Source organism: Pollicipes pollicipes, unplaced genomic scaffold (genome assembly GCF_011947565.3).
Source record: "Pollicipes pollicipes isolate AB1234 unplaced genomic scaffold, Ppol_2.1 Scaffold_6686;HRSCAF=7923_pilon_pilon_pilon, whole genome shotgun sequence".
NCBI lineage: Eukaryota > Metazoa > Arthropoda > Thecostraca > Pollicipedomorpha > Pollicipedidae > Pollicipes > Pollicipes pollicipes.
Window position 1 is genome coordinate 19,932,070 of NW_023596921.1, and position 17,903 is coordinate 19,949,972.

The 17,903-nt window shown below is 56.6% G+C and overlaps 1 protein-coding gene and 1 long non-coding RNA gene across 2 annotated transcripts; both read right to left on the reverse strand.

The window, feature by feature from the left end:
- Positions 1-3,004: 3,004 nt before the first annotated feature.
- On the reverse strand, positions 3,005-4,388 carry LOC119107146 (uncharacterized). Its single transcript, XR_005095208.1, has 3 exons — positions 4,301-4,388; positions 3,775-3,875; positions 3,005-3,178 (listed from the first exon to the last, which is right to left on the reverse strand). It is a non-coding gene; the product is annotated as an uncharacterized LOC119107146 (long non-coding RNA).
- Positions 4,389-4,753: 365 nt separating this feature from the next.
- LOC119108029 (transcription intermediary factor 1-beta-like) lies at positions 4,754-9,866 on the reverse strand. The gene is made up of 5 exons (XM_037231613.1): positions 9,623-9,866; positions 6,540-6,742; positions 5,670-5,759; positions 5,278-5,423; positions 4,754-4,862 (listed from the first exon to the last, which is right to left on the reverse strand). Exons 1-5 carry the CDS (start codon positions 9,864-9,866, stop codon positions 4,754-4,756), a joined length of 792 nt encoding a protein of 263 aa, XP_037087508.1.
- Positions 9,867-17,903: the final 8,037 nt, after the last annotated feature.

The window sequence follows — 17,903 nt, forward strand, 5'->3', positions numbered from 1 at the left end:
GCACGGCGCGTAACGCTGGACAATTGCACAAGGAAATACCGGCACCATAACGTAAAATTGCCATTCATCCATAATTCCATCGAAACTAAAATGAACCAAGCCGGCATTGCAAGAGGCGGTGCAGTCACAGGCTAGACGCGCAATTATTCCCAGACGTGCGCGTCCACCACGCACCATCTGTGCCTCCGTTCCACACCGCCTGAACAAGATGTGCGGCGCACACAGCCAGCTTCCCTACCCATCGAACAAACCCATCACGCAAAACAACGTAACCACTTCATCACAGCCCAGCTCCCACAACGCACCACGGAGCCGGAGCCGAGCCTCGAGCCCCGCAGTCGCTCACCGTCGCGCTCCGAGCCGGCCAGCAGCATACTGTTCAGCAGGTCACGCAGCGGCGTGTCGACGCTGACGCCTGCGCGGCTGACCTTGTTGCCGCGGTCCGTCCCGCAGCAGCGAGGGCGGCCGGCAGACCGGCGGCTGCGGCTGCGGCTGCGTGCGGCTGCGGCTGCGGCTGCGGCTGCGGCTGCGGCTGCGGCTGCGGCTGCGGCTGCGGCTGCGGCTGCGGCGGCGGCGGCGGCGGCGCCGGGCTCAGCGGCCGCTTCTGGGTGCGACCGCCGCTCCTCCGGCGGCCGGCCGGACTGCGGCTCCGAGGGCAGGTCCGCGACCGCGCCAACTTCCCGCCGTACCCGGTCCGCTTCAGCGCGGCGGTCGGGGGCGGCGACCAAGCTCCGAGCGTTCCGCGGTTCGGTTCGGACCGTGCCCCGGGGCGGCGGCCTCCTCCCGCCGTCCTCGGCCCGCCTCCGGGCAGCGCCCCCAGACGGCTGTCGCGTCCCTCGGCTGCTGAGATTGATCAGGACCGTGCCGTATGGCGGCGGCGCCACCTCGCCCGCGTCCCCGACCTCTTCCCCGACCCCGCCCGAGTCCGCGTCCCCGACCTCGTCCGCGCCCCCAGCCCCGCTCCCCGCCCGTCCGTTGGCGCGAGAGGGTGTCCATCAGGCGCGCCCGCGCTCTTCCCACACCCGACTCCTCGCTCCTCCGACGCTTGCGAGTCGGCTCGCCCGCGGCCCCGCCTCCCTCTCGCGCGTGCAGCAGGGCCATCGATTTCTGGATCTTCTGCCGGAGCGCAGCCTTCCAGGCGGGCTCGGCGGTGACCGCGGCTGGCTCTGTCGTCACCACGTTCTCCAGCACGTCCACCTTGCTGTCGACGAACACAGCATTGTCGTCGTCTGTGCCCCAGTCCAGCGCCACGCCTGCGCCACACCTCGTCGTTCGAGCCCGGCTGGCTGTGACCGGACGCGCTCGCCGGCGCCTGCTCCGCCGCCACGTCGCCCGACACCAGCACCGGCATGTGCACGATCACCATCTGGCGCGCGCCCGCATCCAGGGCCGGCAGCGCGGGCGGCGGCGACACCAGGGCCCTGTGCTCTTGGGGCAGAGTGGGAGTGTGGTGCGCGGCGGAGGCGCCGCCTCGTCCACGCCCCCGACCTCTTCCCCGGCCTCGCTCCCGGCCCGTCCGCTGGGTCGTGAGGACGACCTAGCGGGCGCGGGCGCGCGCGCACGCTGGCCACGTTCGTCCCTTCGCTCCTCCTGCGCTTGCAAGCCGGCGCGTTCGCGACGGCCTGTGCGTCCACCGCGTTCTCCAGCACATGCACCTTGCTGTCGACGAACACGTCGCTGTCGTCGGCCTCGCCACCCGCGCCCAGTTGGAGGCGATCGGGCTCCACCAGCAGCGCCTGTACCGCCGCCTCGGTGCCGGGCGTAAGCACCGGCACGTGCGAACTCGCCACGTCCTGCTGCCCGTCGTCGACAGCGGCCGGCGCCAGAGCCGACGGCACACTGGAGGCTCGGGCGGCGCGCGGCAGACCCGACAGCGCAGCTGATGGCGGGATGGAAGCTGACAACGACGAAGACGCGTTCGGAACCAGCACGCCGGCGGCGACAGGCGGCTGGACTGACCGAGCTGGCTCTGGGCCGGCGGCGGCAGCCGGCTGGACCTGCTGCCGCCCGGACGGGGCCGGCGCGGTGGTAGCGAGCGAGGCGGTGCACACTGGTGGTACGCTCCCCGCGCTGGGTGCCGGAAGACTTATCTGCAATAAAGTCATGTTTTAAGCACGTTGCAGACAAGCGGGGTTTGTGGCTGAGCGCTGTGCGCTTTTTGCCACTACGTAAGGCACATGCAAAACTCACCGCACAAGACCGCAAGTCAGTACGACGCGTCTCTTTCGCGGCTCCGAAGCGTAAAACTTCCAACTCCTTTTTAAAGTTGACAAAACAGCTCGACTAACGCGCACGCACCTCCGGCGCCCCATCTCCCGCGTCCCTCACCTGCGCCGTCTCTTCCGCTGCGCGATCATCGCGCCTGGACCCCGACAGGCTAACGGACGGCAGGGGCCGCTCGCCCGCTCGGTGCGCCCCGCTCCCCAGATGTCCGCTGTGATCTGGGATCTGAGCTCCACACAACTAATAAGTCGTCACTGTCCTCCGCTGCTAGGTCTGTCGGGCTCAGCTCCGGCGGCGGCCACTGGGTGGGCTGCTGTTTACGACGACGCTTCTGCTGCTCTAGCTGCTGTTGCTGCTGTGGCGGCTGCTCCGACTGATGTTGCTGCTGCCGTTGCTGTCGCCCTGGCGGCTGCCCCGGCGGCTGCACTGACCACTGTTGTCGCTGCTGCTGTTGCTGCTGTTGTCGCTGCCGCTGTTGCTCCGGCAGCTGCACCGATGGCTGTTGTTGCTGTCGCGGTTGGTGCTGCCGCTGCTGCTGCCTCCAAGCCTGAGCCGGCTCGGACATCTGGCCGCCCGACTGTGGCCAGCTGGCGGCCGGCACGCCGGCCTCAGGCGCCGTCCGACCGCCAGCCAGCGGCCGCACTCGTACGCTGAAGCCGAGCCGCGGCCGCCACTCCGGCCGCTGGCTCGGCTTCAGTGCTGACGAACGTGCTGACCACTCGGCGGTGCAGCTCGTCCACCAGGCTGCGCAGCTCGGCCGAGACGTGCGGCAGTCGCGCCACGCTGCGGAACATCAGCTTCATGTAGGTCATAGCGAACTCAGTGTTGGCGCGCTGGTGACAGCCAATCACCTGGCGCGAGGCCGCCAGGAAGGCGCGGCATATGGCACGCTTCGTCTCCGGCTGCAGACACGTGCCGCGGTCGTACAGCAGCACCGTCATGAGGTCGCCGACGCCTGCCGGTCAGCCGGGAGACACCAGCGACTGTGAGCGGCTGTGCGCGCGGAGGAGCGGACGGCAGCTGCGGGCACCGGTCGCCAGCACCGCACCATCGCTCGGCAGCGAGAGCCGGCCGCGGGGCCCCGCCCAGGCGACATTACTGAAATGCAATAACGAATCCGTGCACGGCATGCCACAATCCAGCAACGAGACGTCTGACGACGTGGGCCCGCCGCGAGGAGGGCCTGGAGAAGCTGGCCTGACACTGCGACAGCCTGAGCCTGTCCCGTGCGCCCAGCGCTGAAGTGTGACGTGAAACAAGTCTCGCCCACAACCGCGCTGATCCTGGGCGCACCTGCACCACTCACGCCGCATCCCTCTGCCCGACGGAATGAGCCTTAACCCCATCCTTACGACTACCACATGGCATTCACGTCGGCTGTCGGCAATGTGATCAGCACCACACGTCTAACCGGCCCCGACGGACTATCACGCCCGCTGACGCAAACGGCACTGATCACAACTGCATTTCAAAGCACGGGGAACCTGCTGCGGCTGGCCATGGCCGGCCCGCCTGGGCACCAGCCCAAGAGCCCCCGCTTCGCTCGCTCACGGTCTATGCCGAAGACGCGACGCATGGTGAGCTCGGGTGGCAAGAGGTCCGGCTGCTTCAAGTCTACCGACGCCAGCCGCTTGGCCAGCGCCGTCACGTGCCTGGAACACCGCCGCAGGTCAGCCGACACGGCGCTGGGAGCACAGGTCAGCACAGACAGCGGGAAACAAAACACGTCTAACCTGGCTATATCTAACCAGCCTTGATATTCAGATTCGACAAGACTCAGAACGCAGCAGATCGCGAAAAGTTGGAAAGCCTCTGCCAAGCAGCAGTGGTGGTGGTGGGGGGCACAAATATGAACCTCCACATGCAGATCAAGTAAGGTTCTACAGTAAGCGCAGCCTCAAGCAACGCGATGCACGCCAAAAACAAAATACTACAGGACGTCACAACTCCCCTTCCCTCGCACCCACCCAGCGCGCTCCTAACGCCAAGCCACGAGCCCCAAGCCCATCATGCCCGGGCCGCCCGCCGCGCGGTGGCTCAGCCCAGGTCGGCTTCCGACCGACGCCGGTAGCCGCACCTGCTGTAGTGGACACTGGTGGTCGGTCGGCGGCTGTCCAGCAGGCGGCCCACCAGGTTGGCACAATGGGCGGCGCGCGCCTGCACCAGCGAAGCGGCCGCCAGCTGCCCCTCCAGCTCACGGCCGTAATCGTCGTGTCTCTGGCGGCCCGTCTCCACCTGACGCAAGAAGAAGGCGCGCACCAGCGTCTGGTACCTGCCGGCCGGCCGGCGTCAGTGGCGGCCACTGTGCGGCGCGACGCACCAGCCCGCGGGACGGTGCGGCGGATCTGGCTATCCAGATGCTGCGGCGGCGCACGGGGTCACCTGAGTGCACTCGGGGTCGGCGCGGGCGGAGCGCGGCCGACAGCTCCTCCGCGGCCGGCGTCCAGAGCGGCACCACCAGCCGCCCGGCGCGACGGCAAGCTCACAGCACAGGGATGGGGAAGACGATGTAAGGATTGCTACGCACCGTTCATACTCCGCACGAAACGCTGGCTGTGCTCTTCTGCTTCTCATCGGCGCATTCCAGCATCCGAGACTTCAGTTTGGCGATTTCCACAGAGACATTCATCTTGACCCCGCTGGAAGAGGCAGATTCTTTCAGCGACTTCGACAATGTTTGGCGCAAACTAAGCGATCTCCGACCTGTTGCCAGTGGGGCAAAATAATACTTATCCATCTGTCATGGATGCGGAACGGACGCTGGGTCCGACATTGGCACAGGAGGTCCGTACGACGCCGCGGAGGACCGAATGGCACGTGACGGAGCAGCAATATACCTGGACGTGCCCCTTATCTTAAAAGAAAATGACGATCCATAATTACCACCAGAAGCGCTAGACGCGTTGGCAACGACGCAGTAAGACCGACAACACACACAGGGCGACTCAAACCTTGCTTCGGCGCACGATATCGGCCCTCTCCCATCACAAGCGGACGTGGCCCACGCACACCAACACCGGCCGCGCCGCCGCCTCCAGCCGTGGTCGTGCTGACCTCATGCCGTCCAGGCAGGAGCGCAGGGCGGCGCGCACCTGGGCCGCCTTGTCCGCCAGCGTGGAGGAGGCGTGCGACCGGTGGGCCGACAGGATGCACTCGCCGCACGCCAGCACCTCGCACCCGTCGCAGTAGTAGTCGAACGCCTGCGAACGGCACGCGGCTGAGAGTCGGCGGCGGTCGGCGCGGCGCCCCGAGGACGAGCACGACAGCTGGACAGTCGTCCGGCACTGCCGACCGCACTTCAGTCGACAGATGAAGTGCAGGCGGTTGGAGTCAGGCACGCCCGAAGAGCGGGGCGAGAATGGAACCCACGCAGATGCATGGACGATGCTATGTTTGAAATACATAAGTGTTGACCCAGGGCCGCCAGTGCAGTGAGCCGGACGCACCTTGTCATGCTCAGGGCATCGGTCCTCCTGCTTGGCGTCCGGCAGCAGCTTCACCTTGTGGTCCCACGTGGCCTTCGTGATCTTGTGCGCCTGCCAACGTAGCAGTGGGCCGTCAAAAGAGCGTCCCGAGTTGGCAATGTCGGTTACTTCCATCGGATAGCCACAAAACCTCCACTCACGGACGTCCCGGTTTTCGGCCGACTTGAAGACACATTTGGCACTGTTGGTCGGCCACGGAATGAAAACAGCCACGACAGCCAGCTGGGAAGTACGGCAAAATCCTAGATGCCAGTGGGCCGACAGACTGCCAACGCACAGCTACAGACACGCCGGTCTGAGTGGCATGCCGGCCTGAGTGGCGCGGTGGTCTGAGTGGCACGGTGGTCTGAGTGGCACGGCGCGCCGTGGACGGCTGGCTCTGCCGTCCCCGGCCCCAGAACGCCAGACAAGGACAGTGGCGCTGTGTCAGCTGAAACAAGCTTACAAGGGGTGGCCCCAGAGCGTGAAACGTGAGACAGTGACACTCTATCAGCTGGGATAGGCCTGCAAGGAGTGACTCCAGAACGTGAGACAAGAACAGTGGCTGTGTCAGCTGGGACAGGCCTGCAAGGCATGACTCCAGAACATGAAACAAGAACAGGGACCCTGTCAGGTGGGACAGGCATGAAAAACGTGGAACCTTTTAGAGGGGAAAATACAGGACAGCTGTCACTGAACAGCACTACCATGCCACATCTGCCAACGACGTACACCTGTCTGCCACGAGCCCCAACACCGGGCTGCAGCAACTGCATCACCGTCGCTACGGCATCTCCAGACCAGCGCTGCCAGCTGCCGCCACCTGCGGTGCCGCCCGGCGCGTGGACTCACATCAATACAGTTCTGGCAGAGGTCGGTCTGGCAGTCAAGGCACGAGCCGGCGACGACGCTGGCGCTGACGCCCCGCTCTGAACACTGCCCGCAGCCGGCCGCCTGCTGCCGCGCGTGCGTGTCGCGCAGCAGCTCCTCCAGCAGCGGGTGGTCCGCCACCGAGGGCGACGTGGTCTGGCAGAGGGCGCACTGCACCTCTCCCCCTGAAGCACATCAGACACCATCAGATGGGAGGTACATTGAAGGATGATGATGGTGATGGTGATTTGGGCTTTAGAGCATGCTGACTGGTCTGATCATGTGACGCTCATACATTGGGTACATTGGACCTCGACCACAGGGCACATCAGAGTTACTGTTTGGCATGGGGTGTACTGGATCTCACCTGCTAGGGCACATCAGTCACTGTCTGGCAGAAGGTATACTGGGCCTCATTCCCCAGAGCACATCAGCCACTGTCTGGCAGAAGGTATACTGGGCCTCATCCCCCAGGGCACATCAGCCACTGTCTGGCAGAAGGTATACTGGGCCTCATCCCCCAGGGCACATCAGCCACTGTCTGGCAGAAGGTATACTGGGCCTCATCCCCCAGGGCACATCAGCCACTGTCTGGCAGAAGGTATACTGGGCCTCATCCCCAGGGCACATCAGCCACTGTCTGGCAGAAGGTATACTGGGCCTCATCCCCCAGGGCACATCAGCCACTGTCTGGCAGAAGGTATACTGGGCCTCATTCCCCAGGGCACATCAGCCACTGTCTGGCAGAAGGTATACTGGGCCTCATCCCCCAGGGCACATCAGCCACTGTCTGGCAGAAGGTATACTGGGCCTCATCCCCAGGGCACATCAGCCACTGTCTGGCAGAAGGTATACTGGGCCTCATTCGCCCAGGGCACATCAGCCACTGTCTGGCAGAAGGTATACTGGGCCTCATCCCCAGGGCACATCAGCCACTGTCTGGCAGAAGGTATACTGGGCCTCATCCCCCAGGGCACATCAGCCACTGTCTGGCAGAAGGTATACTGGCCCTCATTCCCCAGGAGCACATCAGCCACTGTCTGGCAGAAGGTATACTGGGCCTCATCCCCCAGGGCACATCAAGCCACTGTCCTGGCAGAAGGTATACTGGGCCTCATTCCCCAGAGGCACATCAGCCACTGTCTGGCAGAAGGTTATACTGGGCCCTCATCGCCCAGGGCACATCAGCCACTGTCTGGCAGAAGGTATACTGGGCCTCATTCCCCAGGGCACATCAGCCACTGTCTGGCAGAAGGTATACTGGGCCTCAGTCCCCAGAGCACATCAGCCCTGTCTGGCAGAAGGTATACTGGGCCTCATTCCCCAGGGCACATCAGCCACTGTCTGGCAGAAGGTTATACTGGGCCTCATTCCCCAGGGCACATCAGCCACTGTCTGGCAGAAGGTAATACTGGGCCTCATTCCCAGGGCACATCAGCCACGTCTGGCAGAAGGTATACTGGGCCTCATTCCCCAGGGCACATCAGCCACTGTCCTGGCAGAAGGTATACTGGGCCTCATTCCCCCAGGGCACATCAGCCACTGTCTGGCAGAAGGTATACTGGGCCTCATCCCCAGGGCACATCAGCCACTGTCTGGCAGAAGGTATACTGGGGCCTCATCCCCAGGGCACATCAGCCACTGTCTGGCAGAAGGTATACTGGGCCTCATCCCCCAGGGCACATCAGCCACTGTCTGGCAGAAGGTATACTGGGCCTCATCCCCCAGGGCACATCAGCCACGGTCTGGCAGAAGGTATACTGGGCCTCATTCCCTTCTGGCAGAAGGTATACTGGGCCTCATCCCCCAGGGCACATCAGCCACTGTCTGGCAGAAGGTATACTGGGCCTCATCCCCCAGGGCACATCAGCCACTGTCTGGCAGAAGGTATACTGGGCCTCATCCCCAGAGGCACATCAGCCACTGTCTGGCAGAAGGTATACTGGGCCTCATTCCCCAGGGCACATCAGCCACTGTCTGGCAGAAGGTATACTGGGCCTCATCCCCCAGAGCACATCAGCCACTGTCTGGCAGAAGGTTATACTGGGCCTCATTCCCCAGGGCACATCAGCCACTGTCTGGCAGAAGGTATACTGGGCCTCATCCCCCAGGGCACATCAGCCACTGTCTGGCAGAAGGTATACTGGGCCTCATCCCCCAGGGCACATCAGCCACTGTCTGGCAGAAGGTATACTGGGCCTCATCCCCCAGGGCACATCAGCCACTGTCTGGCAGAAGGTATACTGGGCCTCATCCCCCAGGGCACATCAGCCACTGTCTGGCAGAAGGTATACTGGGCCTCATCCCCCAGGGCACATCAGCCACTGTCTGGCAGAAGGTATACTGGGCCTCATCCCCCAGGGCACATCAGCCACTGTCTGGCAGAAGGTATACTGGGCCTCATTCTCCAGAGCACATCAGCCACTGTCTGGCAGAAGGTATACTGGGCCTCATTCCCCAGGGCACATCAGCCACTGTCTGGCAGAAGGTATACTGGGCCTCATCCCCCAGGGCACATCAGCCACTGTCTGGCAGAAGGTATACTGGGCCTCATCCCCCAGGGCACATCAGCCACTGTCTGGCAGAAGGTATACTGGGCCTCATTCCCCAGGGCACATCAGCCACTGTCTGGCAGAAGGTATACTGGGCCTCATTCCCCAGGGCACATCAGCCACTGTCTGGCAGAAGGTATACTGGGCCTCATTCCCCAGGGCACATCAGCCACTGTCTGGCAGAGGGACAAATGGACCTTATCCCCTAGGGCACATCAGAGTTGCTGTCTGCCAGAGGGTGTACTGAGCCTCACCCCCTAGGGCACATCAGCCACTGCCTTACAGAGGGTGTACAAAGCCACATCCTACAGAATGCAGTCACAAGTTGCAACAATGTACACAGATGCACGCCGGTCACGCTGTGATGTCCTGCCTACTGGAAAATGGCAGAAAGGCCCATCACGACAGCACAGGGAGCCCACATGCTGAGGTGGAAAGATCAGCCGTTTGCGTCACAGCCTGAGTCTGTAGCGCGCGCCAGCGACCGGCAGTACTGACCTCAGCCACTCTCACCAGCACACAGCTGACAGACAGTGTGCAGGCAGGCGGGCAGCAGGCGCGGCGCCAGGCCGCTGTACTCCAGGTGCTGGCCACAGCGGGCGCAGCTGAGGAAGCCACGGGCACGGCTGGCAGCCAGCGTCGCCTCCTCCTCCACCACCACCTCCGGGTCCGGGTCGACGGTCGTGCCGGAGGTGGGGCCAGGGTGTGCGGCTGCTGTTGCCACTGCCCCACCTGCCTGGCCACTCCCCTCAGACATTGCCACTGGAGGCTGGGTGGCTGTACTGTACCTGCAGAATCACCACATGATTAGTGCACTGTAGCTGAAGCCTCAGCCAAAAACCTTCAACTTGTTGATGAAATTTCAGCAGAGGCCCCAAATTTGTCACTCTTCAGTGTGGAGTGTGCAAAGTTCAGGGCCTAAAATGAGCCAGTTGCATGTTCTTTGACCACAAATGACCCTGCAGAGAAGCCAGATGATTCTAAGCTCCAACTTTTTCACTCCATCACAACAGAAAAACATTGATGTTTGATAAAAGGCAAAACCCATGCCAGCAATGGAGGCCCAATGACATGCTCCACTTGGTGGCCAACCTTGCAGGATTTCAAGATCAACCAGCACACAATTGGGCCAGGCCTGGGGACATAGGCAAGACAATGACTATGAACCCTCCCTTCTGATTCAAGGCATTTGCCCTTAAGTAACAGGCAATTTTATAAAATTTGGGCTGCTCCCATCTCCTGCAGAAAATTTTGGTTACATGCCTGACTCAGTTGCAACAAGTTGCAAAACAAATAGAAAGTGTTGCCACAAACTGTTAGATGATAATCAGCACCCATTCACAAAAAACATACTTGGAGTTTGAACATTCAGCATTTTCCAGCTTGTAGCTCATAAATTGCTATGATTTGTTCCCTTCTATACACTCCCTTATTCTGCCAGTTTCTCAGTACCTCCCCACTATCCAGCAGTTTACACAAATATCACCAGATGCTTAAGTTGACACACAAACTGCCAAAAACCTGCATTTTAACCAAGGATTGCAGCCATGACTGCATAGCAGCAACAGCCCATAGCACACACTCAGTGCATGTGCAACACAAATCCATGTGCTTATAATGCTATGTGGTCCCCAGTCTCCACCAAGTTCAGCATTTAGAGAGTCCATGTTTCAGGGTAATATTATTTTTGAGAGGCAATTTCACCAAAAAGTGTTCCAAACAAATCATCAGTTTCCAAAAGAGACCAAATCAGCCCTAGTTTGCATGAATGAGCAGTGAACACCTGCCTGGCAGATCTCTCATTGAGACAGCTATATAGACTTGCTGCCTGCTCCCTCAGATGCAAGACAACATACAGATGCTGCGCAACTAAGTTTGGAGTCTCAGGTTTTGCCCATTCTCAAACATACATAACCATACGCATTGCTTGAAAACCAATGACCATCAGGTATTTCCGGCATACGAATGTCGGTAGTGTGGTGGTTAATGCATCTGAGTTAACCGCCACGCGTCTGGAAACTAGAGGTACGGGGTTCGATTCCCCGCAGTGCCCGCCCTTCCTGCCTGGGTGAGACGCAGGCTGCGCCATATGGCCTCAGCAGCTGAATGCGTCGTAAAGGCCCAATGACATTGACATACCAGCGTAGGCCTCGCACTATGCAAAAAGGTCTGCTGCAACTAAATATAGCACGCACGCTACATAACACCGATGTGAACGGACGCACAAGACATTTGAACATAATTCTACCGCCTCAAACATCCACTACGTCTCTCATATAACAATAAATAACATTTGTATTCGTACCGGCCAACCACCAACCCTTATCCGCCGCCACAACCGGCTTCAACCTTTCCTGGCGCGTCTGCCAGCTAATTCCACGACGACGGCCCTGTTCGATCCAAGGCCATAGAACAAGTTCGATCTGTCGTCAGCATGTTTGTCATCAGCAACCGTGGTACAAGGTAAAATGCTATGTGACGTCATGCATCGACTGACGATGCCGACACAATTGTTTGTCAGCCCGTCAGAAAGGAGAAAGAATCGGTTGTTCCTTAACTGAAAAATTTTAATTTGTTTTTTGGTCGATGCAAATGGAAAACGTCCGCCATTTGGGGATCCCAGTTCCAACAGTTTGCAGGTTTCTCCGGCTGAGCGGAGGGGTGTACGGTTGCTCTATGTGCAGGCAAGCCGCCGTTAACTCTGCGCTTTCAAGCCTGCGCTGTCAAGGGGCGATTTCAACGCAAAATGTGGTGTCCGTTTATGTGACATTTGCGTTGTAAGCAGATAGCAGAAGTGCCATCACCTATGTACTATAATCGTCCTTATGGCAAGGTTGCGCTTCTAAAAGTATTTCAAATTGGACGCCGTATTTGTTCAACTCACCATTTCCATCGATCCACGAGAATTGAATGAGACACATTGGGGGTCGACCGAAAAATGGGAACTCGAAATCAAACGAGCGTGCTATGAGCAGCAGATAGCCCGATACAAATCCTATCTATCGCATGTACAGTGACATTTTTTCATTTGAATTACATGTATGCTGTACAAACAGTGGTGTAGGCAGGGGTGACGGGGCACATGTCTCCCACTTTAGGCTCCGGGGGGGGGGGGGTCTTCGGGGCTCTTGAAACCTACAACTAAGAGTCCGATTGTGAAGGCCCGAAGGGCCCGAAAAGCCAGCTGGAAGTCCCATCCAGGAGCCTCAGCCCGCAGGACCGGGCACTCCAATGCCAGCCAGGTGGCCCTGCGCACTGATCAAGGCCCCTGCTGAGCCGATAAGGGCCTATAGTTCGGTCAGACACCACGAGTAACGCACAGTCAGATCTGCGGCGGCATAGACCTAAGGGCTCATTTCCCAAGCGGGAACAAGGCCTGGAGCCAACGATTGACGTTGATCAGGGCCCAACAGCGCCTAGCAGGGGGTCTATGTTGTCAAGGGGCCCCGAGTTGGCCAGTCATTGTTCGAGGAGGCCCGAAGAGCCGAGAGGGTCCACTGGGTCCGACGATCAGGGGTGCGATCCGAGAGGTTTAAGGGCATAAGGGGCTGGTCAGCATTATTCAGGGGCCCCATCTGCGAACAGCGGACACGCAGATAACGGTCACAATGCCCTTTGCGTCGATTGGAAGCCCCTGAGTCGGTATAGGCCTATATATCGATCATGTACCACTGTAACGCACAGTCGGCTCCGTGTCGGTATGGGCCTGAATACCCACTTCCCAATCAGCTCTAAAGCCGGGACCGGTGATTTATACTGGCCGCTGACCTTATGTCTGTCAGGGGCCCACAGCGCCTAACAGAGGGCCCTGTGCTCGCAAGGGCCCCGAGCCGACCAAGGAAAGTACTGGGGTCTTGCTCTATAAGGATCGAAGAGATGCACGAGCGGCCCACGAGAACCGACGATCAAAAGCCCGGTTGGAAGGCATAGGGACCCGAAAGACTGCCTGTAGGTCGCATGAGGAATCGTTGCCAACAGGGTCTTGGCCTGAAATATCAGTCAGAGGTCCTCTTGCACTATTTGAGGAACCCCTGAGACAATGCGGTTGTCTAAATCGGTCAGAGCCTACAAACACTGAACAGCCGGCTCCATGTTTTTCTAGGCCCTTGAGACCTATTTCCCTAAGCAGAAACGAGGCCGGGGTTCGCGATTTGCAATGTTTAGGGATCCTGACACAACTGAGGGGCTCCTTTGTCGGTCGGGGGCAACAGTGCCGAACAGGGGACCTGTGGTGACAAGTGGCCCCGAGCCGGCAGGATGTTTAGGTGAAAGGGTCTCTTGTGACCAAAGACGAAGGGCCCGACGGCATGGCTGAAGGGTACGAAGGGCTGACAGTAGGTTACATTAAGGACCCCCGCTCATAGGGCCGTGCTCTCAAAGGTCAGTGAGGTGATCTCTTGCGCCGATGAGGACACCTGAAACAACGTTCTCCATTTCAGTCAGAGGCCACGCCCAACGAACAGTTGGCTCCGTGTTGGTGTGAGCTCTGGGGGCCCATTTCCTAAGCAGAGACAAGGCCCGGCCCGCGATTTACATTGATCGGACTCCTGTATCGTTCAGGGACCTACAATGCCCAACAGGGCACTCCGTGTCAAGACGGGACCTCGAATCGGCCAGGGAAGATTTGCTCAGCAGAGGCGAGAAAGGGAGCCCCAATGGCAGATGTTAAGCCCAACTGAAGTCCGTGCGCCAATTATCTGACCACCTGCGGCGAGCATGGATAATGTCACGTTAATGACGGTTTATGCGTCGATCCATTGTTAACAGTCAGAAGGCCTCTCGCGTCAGGAAGCGGACTAATGTGATATGGCATATTCCTCTAAGCGCCTCCGGATCAGCAAGGGGATGCCGCCCTGTGTCGCCAGATCGACGTCTGGAAAAAAAAAAACACCGCGGTGGGACAGTTCTGCCCCTAACCGGGAAGAACCATGCGCCCCGTATTGTTGTACTCAAGACTCATCCCTATGGGCAGAAGAGTGTTGTTCTTAAGGAGGCCCCTTAAACAGATGGCTTGGCTTGAGTTGCAGTTATCAGATGATGGCTTGGCTTGAGTTGCAACGATGGTTTGAGTTGCAGTTATCGTAAAACTGAACGGCGTTGGCTGCTGCAAATAACGCCAGGGGGCGGGCGTTGAGCGCGCAACAATGATCATCGTCAAATAATGCTTCGGAATGTCTTTTAAAATGAAGTTGTGCAGTATCAAAAATACACCGGGTAAATCTTTTGCTATGTTTTGAGGATGTTCTCTGGGCAGATTAACAGTTACGGGAACACGGAAAATAGAGACTTACCTTTACTCTTCCAGTTCCACCACTGGATTCCAGCACCACTTAGCGGTGCTGTAAAGACCAGTACGTTATTGCCGTCAATCTAAAAACTGCACGGGTGAAATAGACACCCGGACTATCTCTGAATGTAAGATTTGGTGTCCTAAAGCGTTCTAAGATACTTCTCTCAGGTGCGTCACCATTTTTGTCCACCTATTGGTTACATCCTAAAGTCAGCCGCAGGACTGACGCTTCGCGGCCCAATGGAGACTGCAACGCCTGACGTCGAATTTTCGTTGTGAAGGAGATGCGAGCGCGCACGCTCAAAACTACGTTACATAACATGTATCACTAATCGATTCTGGCTGGATGTTGAACACAGTCAGATAAAGATGGCGAATCCATGTTAATACAAGTTATTGACCCATTTTGATCTTCAATCTCCATTCGTACAATCCTTGCTATCTCTGTGCAACCCAGATAAAAATTCTGACCACGTTTCTGAGTTTGTCGGTTTAAAAAGACTCCAATGAAATTATAACATGAAGAAAGCCGATTATTTATTTCATGCAGTCATTTAACACATATTGTTCCCATCTTATTTGCTATAAACTGAAAGCAGAATTGTTCTCGCGGTAGCGTCTGGTCTATGTTCCAGTTATGGAATGTACAAAGTGTAACACACCACACACACACACACACACACACACACACACACACACACACACACACACACACCACACACACACACACACACATATATATATATATATATATATATATATATATATATATATATATATATTATATTTAGATATCCCAGTGGCTAGCTTTTCACCGTGGCCCACTGGTGGACGGAAATGAGGACGCTTCTGAAAGAAGTACTTTGAGCGCTTCAGGACATCATTCGTTATATTTAGGAGTCAGTCTGGCCGCATAATCCACGTGCACAGATTTTTAAACTGATGATAAGAACGGATTGGCCCTTAAAGCACGGAGAAGTGTCGCAAGGAATCTGGTGGTGGAAATGTAAGAGCATAGGTAGAATCTATATTTTTCGTGTTTCTGTAACTGTTTATCTGCCCATAATACAGAAACAGTTACTGATAAGAAGCTATGTAATACGGTTTTGAACATGCGCGCCCGCAAGCATAGGCATAGGAATGTTTCAAAAAGTGGGGGGAGGGGGGGCTAAGCTCAGGGAGCACTTCAGAAACTTTTCTGGAAAACAAGCCTGATGACCGGGGAGAGGGAGGGGTAAAGATGGAGGTTATCGCTCTTTATTCAAATGTAATGACTGCTATTCTAGGATATGCATCTAGAGCCGATTCTCTCTGGTGCACACTCTTGCCTATCCAACTCATTTATGCTATTCGGGAGATAAGACTATCCAGCTTTCTAAGATCATTCGTCCATTTCAACGTTGTCTTTCCTGGGGAGTCGAAATTCCACGAGCGGGTAGGTAGGCATTTTGGGCTATTGAGGAGGCATCTGTCCTCCACAGGTTAGATGCCAAAATATGGCCTACGCATAGGCTGGTGATAATTTTGAAAAGTGAATCGATGGTTCACAACATAGCAGATTTTGCATGCGCCTTCATTTCGCTGACTGCCTTTTAAGAGATAAGACCTTGTTGCGGCATTTTAGGCGGAAACAGATTCGGAAGCTTGAAACTGACAAAATCCTTATGACAAAAGCCATAGAACTTGAAGATTCTCCTTTGAAAACCAGGCCACAGAATGAAGTTCTTCTGTCATATATTCCGTGCCTGAGCCCTGCTCCCGTCCGCGCGTCAGTGGCCACTGTCCTGGCCCGGCTGTCTCCGAATGACTGACCGCGAACTGATGGTATGACTGCTTTGTTGCACAGCACTGAATCAACATTGCTACTAATTGGGATGTAAAACACGTGTTGGACACCTGCAACAGTATCTTTTTCCGAATCATCTTCCCTTACACCACACCACACCACCCCCGAAAAATGCTGCCGGGAGGCTGCCTTCTTTAGGTATGAATTGACCCAACGGACATTTAATCGTCCGTCATTCAACGCAGATGACTCGATCTGATTGCATGTGTAGGCAGGGGGAAGCCAGAGCCTTGCTAAGAGGAACACGAGGTTGACAAAACCCCCGTTATGGTGACCCCCACAAAAAGATCCCCGGATCCCGCTTACTCGTTACAAGGTATACGGTTTTCTTCGTTTCATAGTAATTTTTACATTGTAACTAGATCAGAAACCAGAAGCTACCGTGAAATCAATTCTGTTTACATTGACTGGGGGTGATTACATTGGTGAGGGGTCAATTTAACCCCCCTGAGATCTCGGGAAGTAAGAGAGTATCTCGGGAAGTGTACACCAAATCCATAGGGTGTATTGACCTGTACGTTAACTCACTTATGCTAAATTTTGAAGTTCTCAGGTCATGACTTTTGGGTGAATTAAGGTCAAACAAGGTCAGATTCCAGGCTGGTCTCTAACGGCCCCAGAACCTAGATAACTGTTTCTAAGCAAAGGGTTACATGTTCGGTTAAGGTCAGTGACCTTGTTCGACCTATTGAAGTTCACGGTGACCAAATCATCCAAGACTGCTCTGAGCTTTGCACTTGAATAAGCGAGAAAGATTACGCTAGGCAGTATGTTTCTAAAATAAAATGTTGACCTAGGTCTTTTTAGGTCAACGCCCTGTTCTGACCTCTATGACGTCCATGGGAGACTATAACGTAGTTCCTGGTATCAATAATCTCGAAATGAGCAACAGAAACTGTCCCATACAGCAAGCCCTAAAGTAATAAAACAGGTTGATTTTGACTTTGGTCTGACCCTTGTACCTGACCTTGGGTCGACGTTATTTGCTCATTCAATATTTGTGTTGCCTGAAAAAGCATCTTAGAGATGTATGGCTTCGTCTAACACTCTAATGTTGCATCGGATTAAACGACTCCCTAGAAGTTGACTTTGCTGAAACCATGGCCTGAGTTTGGCCCGCCATAGGTCAGCGAGATTACAAAGTATATCTAAACGGTTTTATGCCAAACGATCCGCTATACAATTGTCTACAACTATGCAAAACCTGGGGCGGCTGCGCCGCGCCTTTCGGAAACCATTCTGGAAAACCCTCGGGGGGCGAGTCAATTTGACCCCCACCCGAGCGCGTGTTAGAATCAATGAACCGCAGAAATCAGGGGTTGACGACCGCATGGAATAAACCACCGATGTTCTTAATTTGCAATGGCTTAGTGGACTTTTTCTAAGCCGATAGAATTCAGAAGCTTTTCCATAACGTTCTATCCGCGTTTTACAGACATTGAGGACATCGCGAGGGTAGATTATAGATCTATATGGTTGATCGAAATTAAGGGGTGAAATTTTGATTGTAGATCGTGTGGTCAACATTGTGTATTAACATCGCCAAGCCATACTTGTCTGGATATGTTTAACGTTTAGTCAAAATTGATTGGTGATACAATTTATATAACGCGTTTTTTAACATGCGTGCTCGCAAATCAGCAAAAAACCTCCACGCC